Genomic DNA, 14,384 nt, shown 5'->3' on the forward strand with positions numbered 1-14,384 from the left:
TCGGAAGTGGCATCAGTCACTTGAAAAAAAATCTAAAATACGCCCAGCAACTAAGAATATGACACAAATTTTACCTTCTAAGCCGGATGACGTTGAATTAGTACCATATAGAGTTTCACAGTTTCAGAACCTATAAAGGCTAGCCTTACGATCTAAAAACTTGGGACAGAAGCACAGAACTTGCCACTATTTTCTAACTTTAGACGAGGCAGGCAACTCCCATCTTGACGGGTACATGACTAACTGCATATGTATAATATCCAAAATAATTCACTATTTTCTAACTTTACTGACAATATCAAGGATACATAACTTCTCTAAACACCAGATTAATCAAAACATTCCAGGTCATAAGTAGGTTACCACATAAAACTAAAACTGGAAATCACATACATGTAAACCCAGCATCAAACAATTGTGCTCAAGGGATATGATATAACATTCTACCAACTGACTCAACAATGTTTGGGTCAACCATACTCACTATCTCAAATAGTTAACCTAAAAAATTGTCCAAATACTGCAACAACAAAGAAGGGGGGCTCATGCCAAAACCCTAACAAAAGAACATAGAACTTCTGATGTTCTCATGAAGCCTAGGGAGCTGTTGAACAGGGACAGGTCCTGCGGCTGTGATCCCATGAGAAGATGACGAATCAGAAGACGAATCTTCAAATTTTATAAACTGTCCCATCTGGGCAGCAGCAAGGTGAGCATAGCAGATAGGTGCCACTGGCAAAACAAAAATAAATAAAAGATTGGAATAGCGCAGTATTAAACATACGATTAGACATAGTGTTTTATTTCTATTGCAGTACTGGAAAGATTAGATAGTAAGAAGAGAATGGTCATCTGCCCATTGCAATTTGAGTACAAAGTTTATACATGGAATTGACAAAATTAAATGACACATAACAGGTAACACGTTGAGCTGATTTCAATTGTACACACAGCTACATTTTTATCATTAGAAAGAGAGTTACCAATAGATATAGCTGTCGTGCTGCGCTGGTACCTGAAAAAAGCCAAAAAAAACAGAATTTACATCACTAGCATGTGTGATTCAATACCGCAAAAACAATTACGAGGTTTGAGATTGCAAGCTTACACATAGGAAAGTGAGTGCACAAGATTTTGCAAGTCATCAGCAGAGAAGCCAATCTCATCTAGCAAGACATGGTAGTGCGCTGGACGGGACGTTCCCTTTATTTGAAGGAATTGCAAGACTTAGATTGGCATACCACAAATTGAAATAATAACTAATATCTTATACATAGAAATAAAAGCATTCTAGATAAAATGGTTTTCCTTTCTTTCATTCATTCTTTAGATTTATTCACCAAACTAATTCAGCAGTCTTAGTAGAAAAGTGATCAAAAGTGAACTTATGAACATAATAGCACTTAATTGTGCACTTGGCCAAACCACGTGATACAGTGACAAGCTTGGGATCATTGAAATGAGTACTTCATTGAGTTCATTCCATATCGAAATATCCAAGATAACAATTAAGGTAACATCATCATCTGTGATATTTTACAGTTTCTTGACTTCTACAATCTTGTTTTTTTATAGTATTTCTCAACCTACAGTAACTCTAACCAAAATAGCATACTGTGCAGTTTAAAAACTTACAATTGCTCCATTGTGAGCACACATGTAAAAGTCGTAATTCCTTGGATGTACAACTCGCGTATCCACCACAGTTCCTGAAGATATGGAACTCCAAATGTTAAAAACTTATAGACTATAAAGATCACACTGCTACAGAAACGGTGATTACAAGCCACAAACACCTATTTTGAAAACTAGAGAAAGAGACGCACCAGGAGGAACATTGTTGGGGTCGTTGGCTTGGAAGAGCTTTGTGTGGTGATTCTTCTGAGCAACAACCAGTGTAAACTTTGGAAGCCTACCCTCTCCCAAGTGCTCAATTGCCTGATGGCAAATAAAAGTCCCAGGTTAGAAAATTTCCTGTAAAACAAGAGACCACACCAAATGCAAGCATGCATGCAGGGAACACTGCAACACCCACAAACAGACAACATTCGGAACAAAAAGCATAAAAATACTCAAAGCTGTCTCACTTAAGAGCTCAATGCTCTAGAACTATATAGCAACAAAAAATCATTTAGCTACACTCGTCTGCTTTCTCACATCAATATAAACCAATAGTATGATTATTTTTGACAAATGTCAAATGCTAAGAGGATGTTTAGAATCAACCAAGAAAAAAGGCAGCGAGAGGGGATTCCCAATCAGGCCCATTGGCTTGTGATTCCAAACATTCAAAATTACTAAAATCTTTCTCACTTGAGAGCTCATTGCTATCATTTAGCAACAAAGAATCACTTTGCTACAATCAACTGCTTTCTCGCATCAATTCAAAACAATAGTATGATTACTTTTGAGCATTGACTTTTGTCAAATACTAAGAGGATGTTTAGAATCAACCAAGAAAAGAGGCAGTGAGGGACTTCCCAAGTAGTAATTCCAAACATCGCGCAATTTCAGCACGCAGGTCCAAAGGCAACCGCATGGATCATATAGATTATTGGTCAGTATATCTTTCTACATAAGAGGGATTAAAATGGTAACTTAGGAACAGAACCTTTATGATTTGATCCAGTTCAATGTTCAGAACTTGATTGAACTGCGACTCGCTTACTCCATCCCTGTGAAACCAAAACCACAAGATACAATATGACAAGAAGTAGGAGATGCATAAAGAAATTCAACACTTTAGTCATCAAGTTGAAAGACGGGCCAGCTCATACTCTAAACATATAGAAACAGTTGGCTTAGAGTCAGAAGAAAGTCACAGGGTAAAACATGTCATAGCTGTCAATAATAAAACGCTAAAAAAACTAATAGTTTGATTTGAACACAGAGAGCCTGACTGCAGTACAGGCTAAATTAATAACAGGGGTTTTTCATAATTGAAACCAAAACCAAGAAACAAGTAGAACTAACAAAATAACATACATAGTATAATTAATAGATGTACACCGCACACAGAACAATGATAGAAATCAGCCACATACAAATTGAACTTATACCAATGGTTTTGATTTCAAAGATAGACCGACTTATACAACAAGACAAAAGGTAACGATATGCACAGATAGTTCCAACTTAAGAGATTCTGAAGTCTAAACAAATCAAAATGGCTGGCTCAGAAGCAGTCCAGATTCATACTGAAGAAAGGATGAAGGAATAAACAAAAGAAACAGCATGTCCTACACTGTATAGAAAGCCTACAAAACATTAAATGGTTCATAAGTGTAACAAAAGCCTAGAAAAATTCTAATCTTTTGATTTCAACCGAGAACTGATTGTGAAACCGAAAACAAGAAACAGGTATACCTCGAAAAACAAGAAAAATAGAATAATGATTACATGTACATGAGTCACAGAACAATAGAAACAACTCAGAGCCATGTGCATTAAAATTACACCAATGGTTTCAATTAAGACCCACATATTACCATAGGATTTTCGAAGAGTATGGAATTTCTAACTAATAAAATCAAACCCATGCAAACCAATATTTTAAACTACCAATTGTTTCGATTTAGACCCACATGTTCCCATAATATTTCTTTTTTTTTTGGAGATCATGATTATTATCAAACCCATGCAAACCATTATAATCAAGCAAACAAAAAAAAACATGCAACCATAAGGAAGACTGTTATCGGAGATATAAAAACAGACATACTTAATATGTGAGAAATCAAAAGAGAAAATACAATTCTACCTAAAAATTATGATCTGCTCTGGCTTGCGTCCTTCACTTGACTCGAAAAAATCTAAAAGCAATTCTCTGCAACACAAGGTGATAACAGAAAATCAGATATAGTACTGAGTTAGGAAAGTGTAGCATTTAGTTTCTGAATATTGTGACAGATGGTACCTTATAATCCCATCATCCTCCCCATTCAGTAGAGGTTTGTACAAAGAATCAATCATCTCCACCTTTGGAGATTGTGTCCTTACAGATGCCCTGTATCTTGATATCAGTGGCCAAGATCTCGAACCAACAACCTAGAACAATGATGGAACGTCAACCAAAACTCCTAAGATGATCTACTTTATCAAATCAAGGTTAAATTCACTGGCAAGAGTATATGCATATTTACAGCGGCAATGGATGGGATGTCTGATTGACCAGGCGAACCATGGGATACATCCATTCCCAATATCAGGGTAGGACTTGACTTCAGAAGTGGAAGAGTTGGGATATGCTCAACATCTAACAAAGAATTCACACCTCCAAGCTGCAACAGATGAGAAACACTATAAGATGGAAAAATATTTGACTAAACGAGGGTTATGATTATCAGCAAAAAAGCCAAAAATAGGGGATCTTCAAATACAAGATTATTGACTCCTACTCACCTTTGAATTGATTTTCAAGAGCACATTTGTAAGGTACTGATCGTTAATCTTCATCGGAGAGATGCACTGTGTAAAGATTCCCATTTCACTAAGATTTTTCTTCTTCCATGGACCTAGATAGTGGGAAGTACAGAACAAATTAGACATACCCAAGAATAAAGGATAAGTCTCTGAAAGCACTTATCCAAGAACAAATTGAGACATACCCAAGAACAAATTAGACATACCATAAACGTCACAGTTTTTTCGCTCGGGCAAAACACATAGAAGGAACTGTGGAGGGCCAGGGAGCTTCTCTTTTATCAGTTCAAACATTTTTTCAACCCTTACAACAGGTCCAGATCTCCTCCAGCGAGGATCTTCCTCAATCAAACTGTGTGGACGTTCAATTTTCTGCAAATAAAGAAAGTGGATACTACATAAGAAAGAAGTAAAAGAAATAAAATTACAAGGGCATTGGCTACTAAAACCTACAATTCCTTTGCTTCTTCCACAGTTAATAAGATCCCGAGAAAGATGGCTTGTATCACAACGTGCAGAGAAGTTCACCACTGCCCAGCGTTTAATTTCAATCGGAGAAAACAGCCTCTGCAAGAAAACAAAAAGTAGAATTAGACTACTTTCCCAAGTTGTATAATAAAACAAGATTATTAAACATCAAGGAGTTACCTTCTGATTAAAGTTCCATCTCCCATTGCGAGGAATGCAGTCTTCACTGTTGCCGACCTTCAACTGTGAACACAAGAAAATTAAGAGATTAAGGACCAAGAATTCCACAGTGCCACTCCAAACCGAAAAGTTAAACAAACAAAGCCACAACAATATGGAATAGGAAAAGAAGTTCACCTTTGGTGCATTCAGAACTCGTCCCTCTACCGCAGTTAACTGCTTTTCAACTGAGATGCCACAAGCTTTAAGCATTGCATCGTCATCATAGCGGTAGTTCTTAATAGCCTGCAAAGGACACCAGTTATCAACATTATTTTAATTAGTGAATGGGATAAGAATATAAACAAGACTGCATTTGTCAGTAGTCACAATCACATTTTACCCAAACAAACAATACAATCTAGAACATTAAAGGCTTAAAACAAAATCCAGGACACACAAAAGACTTACATCAGTCACAGTTCGAATACGCTCCTGTGGTTTCTGCCTTGACTTTTCAACCAAGGATGCCCTCTGCATACTGGACAAAGACTTTGTGTATCGCTGCAATGAAACTAGTGAACAGAGCTGTATAACCAGGAAGAGAGTCAATATAGTTATTGGAAACATTCTAGTACCACATAGCACAGGTATCCTACTAACCTCCAGTGGAAGATAATTTGGGCGCTTTGGTTTGCCAACATCAAGGCAAGGCATGTACGCAGAATGAGACAGTTCAATTTTGCGCTGAAGAACAAAATAATCATATACAGTGGTCTCAAGAGTTTCCTCTGAACCATCTGCACTCTTAACTTTCAAGGGGAAGCTGTTACATAATGCAAAGAAACACACAAGACTTGGGAGTATTAGCCGGAAGCTAAAAGTAAAAAAGTAAATAAATAAAAACAAGAATGAAGGCTGAGAGAATGTGGTCATACTATTGCTGATTGCAAGGTTTCTCACTGATGCCTATGATCTTGAATTCCATATTGTTGTGTCTTGTCTTGACTCTCAGATTCTTCAGCATTTTCTTAGCCTGCACAGCTCAAAGTAAAAAAGGATCAATAGCATAATACATAATTAGTTAAACGTACATTAAGAAAACAAAATCAATATCACTTACCCTTCCCCAGTCAATCTGCCTAGGATCCCTCAAGTTCTGGTTCGTGAGTAGAAAATCCAACACAGGACCAGGAGTCAAGATCATAGTGGACGAGACATCTGTCAAAGTGATGATTCTGAGCTCAGAAATGTTACAGAAAGAAAGAACAGTTGAATGAAAGGTAAAAACCATACAAATTTAAAGCTCATACCCATATTCAGCGACAAACCGCCCTGGGTAGTCCTAAAACTCGAGTGGAAACCACGACATGCAGTAACACCTCCACCAACATCAACAAAGTTCCTGACATCATCGTGAAAAAAAGACTGACGAACAAGCAAGCATCCCCTGCATCAAACAATGGCTCAATTGCGTACAAGTCTGATTACTACTTACAATAGTAACAATAATATGATATCAATAAGCATACCTTTTCGCTGCTTGTTGTCTCAGTATGATATCTAGTACTCTCAGTGCATCCCCAGTGTTCTCTGTTTCAATTCCCTTGAGAGCAAGAGCAATAGGCTTCATTGGAATTTTTGCAGCAAAAGTGATCTCAACATTAAAAATCTTTTCCTGGAAAGAGCGTTTTGTTCTCTTACGATCAGTTTCACTAGGGCTTCCAGTCATACCAGGGCTCCCACTATCAGTAATCAAACACAAACATATTAAACAAGTTATATAACAAAGAAAATATTAAACAAGAGAAAAATGGTATGGAGCGACAAACCGTTTCACAGCTGCTTCCTCAAGTACCACTTGGAACTCTAACTTATTTTGGGGAAGAGACCCCACAGTGTACAACGCCTTCTCACCATCATAAGCAAATTGCTTTCCATCCAACTCAGAGTAGTATGTTTGATACAGCTTATCCATAACTTTTCTACCAATACCTTTCCCCTCTACAACCCGTTGATCTCCACCCTGGATTGCCACCTGCAAAGTAAACAAACAAAATTTAATGCTTTATTTCAGCACAGCAAGGATAAATGTCAAAGCAAGAATTGAGTGTAGGCATACACTGTACTGATAGAAAACTGCATCGGGCACTGTGACTCCCACTCTAAAGTGGTTAGTAAGAAGATTAACACGACGGCCAGTCTTTCCAGTACCAGTCCTACTGATAGGTACACGCTTAAGATGATCGACGAAACGATCTGGCTTAAGTTCTGGTGGTAGCATTGGGGGTGGAGGTAAAGTATCTTCAGTTGTCTCAGCCATCACTTATATCAGATTTCCTATACAGATTAAACACAAGGAACAATGACCAGTTTAAGCCTTGATCCTTCAGAATCAATCAAACAGACAATGCTAAACAAAAATGAAGATAGAAATATACATTCAAAAGCGAAAGAAATATTAATACAGGAATGCAACCCATAGAAGATATATTACAAACTACACACATACACACAAAATCATAGGTTCAACATATAGTCCGCATAAAAGATCCTCAAAATGATTTACAGCACCAGACACACAATAAAAGCCTGAACACCAGATTTTCAAGAGATTTGCCATCTGAAAACCAACACACAAACAATAGAAACCCTTTAAGTACTAAACCACACACATCAAAGGAAAATTCATACAAAATGACTACCAACACAAAAACATGCAACATGAGTCGTCTGGCATAGTGACATCTATAGAAAATAATCAGACTCAAATGATATCTAAAATACAGCTCAAATAACCAACAAAATAGTATTCCATCACATATTCATGAATTAAATTGCTAGAACACAAGCAGAAAACCTAGTCTACGGATGAGAACAACATTTTCCTTAAACACAAACGTAACTAAAAACAGCCTAAACAGATTTTATCAACTACAAAAATATCAAAAACAAAAAGGCCTACAAAATCTTTGATAACTTTATTTTCTAAAACAAAAACATAAACATAAACTAAACTACGTCAACCAGATTTCCAACAAAAACAGACTTCAGAAACAAAAAACAACCCCAATCTGAGACGATTTAAAACAGATTTCAAACAAGAAAACAAAAATAAACACATCAGAAGAGAAAAAACAACAACCACTTTTCACATTTCTCAATAAACTTCAAACAAAACCAACAGATGGAAACAACAAGGTGAAAAACCGCTTTACAACTAATTTCAAGTGTTCAAATACATCCAACACTAAAAAAAAAAAGCCCTAATCTCGGTAGATATCAAACAACCAAAAAAAAAAAAAAAAAAAGCAAATAAGATGAGAAACGCAACATTATAACCTCACAACCTAGAAAAACACAAAAACTCTACCGATTTCAAACATAACAAGTCATAAAACACCTTCTATATCTTCAAACATCATCACTTCTACTTCAAACACATTTAAAACAGAATAAAACATCGTAAACCATATGTTTAAACAAATATAACTTAAACTAACAGATCAGAATCACAAAACACACAACAACACAACATTTCAACAAAACATAACACCTTAAACAACATTTCAAACTATTTCAAAACATTTAACAAAATAGCTTATAGCTAAATGCTTACAGTGTTGTTTCAACGGTTGAGATTCTACCGGGTTTGTTTTTTTTTTTTTCTTTTGTTGTCTCACTTTCTCTCTCTTCTCTGCAATTTTTTTTCTGAGGGAAAAAAAGTGAAGTGGGAAGGAGGGAAAATGAGCTGAGTGTCTGTTTATGAGCAGAGAGAAATTATCTAGTACTCAATGGGTTTACGTTTTATAAAGTGGAGAATAGAATTTTGTCCCTTGATTTAAGTAGAGAGTGAGGCTGTTAAGGAATGGAGGGCTGAGATTTTAAGATAGTGATGCGGCGGATTTCAAATGTGGAATTCAATTTGGTTTTTTTTTTTTTTTTTTTTTTTTGGGTACAGATACAGTTGTAAGAAAAATTTTCTAGTTTGGGTAATGGTCATCTTTAATTTGTACGGGTGAAATCTGGGCCGTTTGTCGTGTGATTGAAGCATGTTTTGATTCAGAATATGCCACAGGTGCCCCGCAGAAGATTAAGGTGATGGTATTGATCATTGATGATGTGTTATTTCCGTTTCATACTCTCGTACTGTGGCTCAAAATTTTATTGTACTATTTACATGACGCTACTACACATTCTGGCTACCATGCATTCAATGGGAATCAACGCCAATTTGGCTCCACCCATTTATTTGAACATTGGGTTGCAAGTCTTGTATCTGGCTCTCACCAACCAAGCACATCTGCACATTGCACCATTTTATTTGTTGGTGACAATTTATGGAGTTTCGCACTTTAGCGCATTTAAGGATTAAAATGAAACCAAAATTTAGGCTTCCAGTTTCATTATATATGGAAAATTAATCCTAAAAAAACAATATGGGTTATCAGACAAAGATGAAGATCTAAGGGTTGATGAAAACCACCCACGTTTTTCTTTTTAATTTTATATGACTATATGAGCATGCTCCTTGATCCAAAAAAAATAAAATACGAGCATGTTTAGGAAAAAATAAATAAGTTGACAATGGGGAACTTTTATAGTACAGTTCTACCGACATTCCCTTCACGTTGGGGAAATGTTGCCATATGCCCATATCATACATGCTCATATTTCACGAAAGAGATTGTGATACAAAAGGTAAGGCTGGCATAACTGCATGAGAACTTTTGTCCAATTCAGTCACCCATGAATCCATGTCTCCATGACAGACCCCCAAAAGATGAAACCACGCCCAGTGTTCCATTTCATTTGAAAGACCATATCAAAAATACATCTCTTTCACCAAAGTAGTTAAAACCGTATTGCTATGGAAAAGTGAAATGGGAGTGTATTACTCAAATAGAATACGATTTTATCAGAGTTGGAAGTGATCGATCAACCGTTGGTTCCTGCCTTTCTGCCAAATGTTCCTTACGTCATATACTCTACTCCTATGCATTGTCAAATTTCAGAGCTACCCACCTTCCCCCATAATCCCATATAGCTCTGTTGTTGAAGGTCTGTGTGCACGTACTTTTCACCATAGCTTATATAGGTTCTGCGTATTGGCGCTGTGCATACTTAAGATCCAATGAATATTGACAATAACCAATTAATCTATAGCAATAGGCCAATAGCAATGTTAATCTTTTAGGATGAAAGGGCCTATATTCTGAAATTGAAATTATCATGGCATTGTCGTGCTCTTGCTTATATAGGGGCAAATACATGAATGTTGGATTGTTGGATTACTTGGTGACGACTGATTTTAAACATTTCATTGCAAGAGCTTGTGAGGGCGTGGTATTCACGACCAATGAATACCACACGTGTCCAACACAAACAGAACTATGACTCACCTCAGGTAGGCAATTTATATACAACTCGCTCCCAAAGCAACGCCACTAACAACCGACCTCGCATATTCGTACAATGAGCTTCTTCCCAAGTGACTCATGACGAGTGGACGACCTTTTCCAGGAGCGACCTTCCTATTACTCATTCACCCCGTTCCATAACGGCTGGTATATCATTATTGCTTCCTTCAAGACCGAGGCTTCAGTTGCGCATCTCATTAAGTTTTCATAACTCGCCATCATGGCTCACGAATGACCTGAAGACCTGAATATGACCTGACGCGGGAGGGCAGAAGACGCGAGCGTCTTGCCTATATAAATAAAAGGGGGAACTACGTCTGACCTGGTTCAAGTTCCCCCAGAGTGAGAGCTTGATACGTAGGCAGTTCGTCCCTACGAACTCGGTCAAAACACTACTCACCCCCTTCATCCCCAACTATTCAGAGTTGTAAGGTCGTGACCAAAACGCATCTTTACATTGACGCCATCTATGGCTCGATTTCTTGAGAAAACCACAACCAATCTTCAAACCAACAAACCTCAAGCCCACGAAGCATGGAAAGCCTCCAGGAGCAAGTGAAGAATATGGTCAGCCATATGGGAACAATGAACGACATCATAACCATGTTGCGCTAGAAAAATTCTATGCTCAAAACTCAGGTCGCAACCCATACCCCAAATAGCAACACTGCTGAGGACGACATCCTCAAAGTAAACCAACAAATCAACGAGCTATCCCAGCGAATCGAGCAAAGCACTGTGAAGAAGGACGCCACTCAGGTCATCCAGAAGATGCTGAAAACATATCGGGCTTCCACGTTCACCGCCGAGGTACTCAGTAAACCTTCACCAAAGGACTTCATCTAACCACGATTAATGATGTATGATGGCAGCACGTGTCTGGGTTAACACGTAGCTCGCGACATCCAAAGTCTCGTGCTCTACAACGCCCAGGAGTGGGACCATCTACAATGCCGCCTGTTCCCTACCAGTCTCAAAGACGGCGCTCTGGATTGGTTCTATGCTCTGGAACCAAATTCGATCGAAAGATTCGAAAAGCTTACTGACCAGTTCGCTGGTCAGTTAGTCAGTACGTTCACAACACTCGCAAAAGAACTGACCTCGATTCACTCTTCTAGCTATCTCAAAAAAAAAAATGAATCAATATGTTCTTTCTTAAGACGATTCAAGACAGAGTTACTACCTATGGAGAGCGACCTCTAGGAGTCGTTCATAACCTTACCCTTCACCAACGCCATCCAGAAGCACACCTGGCTGTCCATGTCGCTGATGAAAGAGCGTCCTAAAAAACTCGAAGACTTGTACACCGTGTGGGCAAGTACATCAAACTACAAGAAGGACTAAAACGTTAAGGTGAGAAAGAAGAGGTCATTGCGATCTCAGACACAACCACCTCCTCCAAAGCGACCCAAACAACAAGATCAGAAGGTCGGAACAAGAACACACACAAAGCACAAGTTTGCTGTCTTCACCCGATCTCCCAGTTACATACTAGACAAGATAAAAAAAATCTTCTTACTTCAAGCCTGAGGTTAACCGACCTAATGATACCCCAGGCAAACCATACTGCGTTTTTCACAAAGCAAAGTGTCACGAGACCAACGAGTGTTGGGGGCTTAAACATTACCTCCAGGACCTCGTTGAGGCAAGGCATATCAAACACTATACTAACATTACGGATGGCGACCTGCGCCATAAATTGATGGCTTGTAGAGAGCGAAGCCGAACTCCAACTCGCAACAACAACAAAGCTCGCTCTCAAGCTAAAGGCTGCTCCAGAGAGCGATCTCGTCATGAGCGCCGCCAGCACTCCTCTGACGGAGACAACAATAGAACCATCAACATGATTACCTTTTAGGACGACTCTGTCACGTCCACAAGGGAGAAAAGGAGACGAGTAGGCGCCCTCCACGAAGTTTACCAATTCTCCTTGCAAACGGCCCCCACCACACGCACAACTGGCTGAAGCTCAGAAGACATAACCTTCACTGAGGCCAACCTCAACAAGGTTTGCCTGCCACACAACGATGCTCTAGTTGTCCACGTCAAAATCACTGACCGGACAGTCAAACGCGTCCTGATCGACCTAGGTAGTTCATGTGACATCTTATTCTACCAGACCCTCAAGGAGATAAACCTGGCCAAGTCGGTGATGATATATCCAATAGCCCCCCCTCTATGGTTTCAATGGATTTCGAGCTGACCCAATTTGAGACATCATTCTACCTGTCTCAGTTGGGTTGAATGAAGATAAAGTCAGCGTCAACACGCGCTTTAGCATTCTAGATGTCAACTCATCCTATATCGCCATCCTAGGTCGTTGTTGGATCCACAAGATGCAAGTAGTGCCGTCAACACTCCATCAGGTATTACGCTTCCTTGGCCCCAGAGGTATGATGGAGCTTCAAAGCAACCAGCTCGATGCTCACAGCTGTAATCAGATCCTCTCAGGATAACAAGCTCGCTAGGGGTTTCAGTTAAAAATAAGGGAGAGTCGCCAAAACCAAGATGGCAGAAGACTTCATTACTTAGGTGAAAACATTCGTTATAGCTCCACACCACACGCTGGAAAAGGAGAACGTTGAGGGCTCGATCAAGGGAGTCGCTTAAAAACAAGACACTCTTGCCAGTTGAGAAAAACTACTCTCACCTTGAAAAAGCCGTCCTGGCATTGCTATACTCAGCAAGAAAGTTCAGACTATACTTCCAAGCACACCCAATCAAAGTGCTCACCGAACTCCCACTGAATAAGCTCTTCCTCAAGGCCAACAAGACAACCCGCATGGCAATATGGGCAGAGGAACTCGAGGAACATCACATTGAGTTCGTCATGAGAACTTCTCAGAAAGGCCATATCATTGCAGATTTTCTCACAGACTTTCTTGTCAACGACCTGAACTGGGAACTAGAGATCAACGTCCCATCCACCAAATCACAGGACATGTCTGTATAGTCACTCTTTGTAGATGGAGCTAGCAATCCAGGTGGAAGCGGAGTTGGAGTAGTCCTCGTGTCACCAGAGGGCACTATGATTGAAAAGTCAGTTCACATTAACTTTGCGACCTCCAACAATGAGGCCGAGTACAAAGCTCTAATCATGGGGCTCCGCCTGGCATTACAGCTCGATGTCCAATAACTCAAAGTCTTCAGCGACTCACAACTGGTAGTTCGCCAGGTCGCCAAGAAATACCTTCAAGTTGTACATCATATTCTTTCTTCTTTAAAAAAAGCCACCATACATCATTTCCTGCAGGAAGAGAATCGACATGCCGACAATTTGGCTTACCTGCCTACCCAAACATCATTACCTAGCTACTCATCGAAGTAATTAACCGACATGCTTACCAAACTGAGCGCGTCCTAAAGATCAGCAACCTACCGACCTGCTCACCAAACTGAGCGATCCTAGAGATTAGCAACCTCTACCCACTCTCTGATTTTCAGATGAGTCAAACTTGGATGCAACCAATCATAGATTATCCCCAACTAAGGAGAATACCAGCAGATCATACAAAGGCCAAACAGGTTCAATACCAAGCAGGTCGTTATTGCCTAGGAAACGACAAACTTTTCAGAAAATATGTGGGAGGACCACATCTGAGATGCATAAGCCAAGAACATGGTCAAATAATTTTCGCATAAATCCATAAAGGAGAATGTGGAAATCACGCGAGAGCTTTTTAGCTCACAAAGCGATCTCCCAAGGATACTTCTGGCCAAGAATGAAGATCGACGCCAAGAAATATGTATTGAAATGCGTAGAGTGCCAAACATTTGGCCACAACATCATTCAGCCAGCTCGCAAACTAATCAATATTGCCAGCCCATGGCCATTTCACATGTGGGGCATGGATATTATGGGCCCATTCATCCCACAGAAAAAGCACATGCTTTCGGTTCGTCCTAGCGGCAACT

The 14,384-nt window shown here is 39.3% G+C and overlaps 1 protein-coding gene across 1 annotated transcript; it reads right to left on the bottom strand.

Annotated features, from left to right (window-relative positions):
* Window positions 1-236: 236 nt before the first annotated feature.
* On the bottom strand, window positions 237-8,805 carry LOC147490170 (protein argonaute 16-like). The gene is made up of 23 exons (XM_086571669.1): window positions 8,669-8,805; window positions 7,172-7,389; window positions 6,882-7,087; window positions 6,582-6,794; window positions 6,363-6,499; window positions 6,173-6,270; window positions 5,988-6,085; window positions 5,713-5,875; window positions 5,521-5,637; window positions 5,248-5,355; window positions 5,071-5,133; window positions 4,876-4,989; window positions 4,629-4,794; window positions 4,402-4,514; window positions 4,143-4,280; window positions 3,917-4,047; window positions 3,761-3,826; window positions 2,612-2,675; window positions 1,827-1,938; window positions 1,636-1,709; window positions 1,109-1,203; window positions 984-1,015; window positions 237-732 (listed from the first exon to the last, which is right to left on the bottom strand). The coding sequence occupies exons 2-23, from the start codon at window positions 7,370-7,372 to the stop codon at window positions 557-559; spliced, it is 2,685 nt and encodes an 894-aa protein (XP_086427795.1). The 5' UTR covers window positions 7,373-7,389; window positions 8,669-8,805; the 3' UTR covers window positions 237-556.
* Between the last annotated feature and the right edge of the window lie 5,579 nt (window positions 8,806-14,384).

This window comes from Coptis chinensis, chromosome 7 (assembly GCF_015680905.1).
Source record: "Coptis chinensis isolate HL-2020 chromosome 7, ASM1568090v1, whole genome shotgun sequence".
Lineage (NCBI taxonomy): Eukaryota > Viridiplantae > Streptophyta > Magnoliopsida > Ranunculales > Ranunculaceae > Coptis > Coptis chinensis.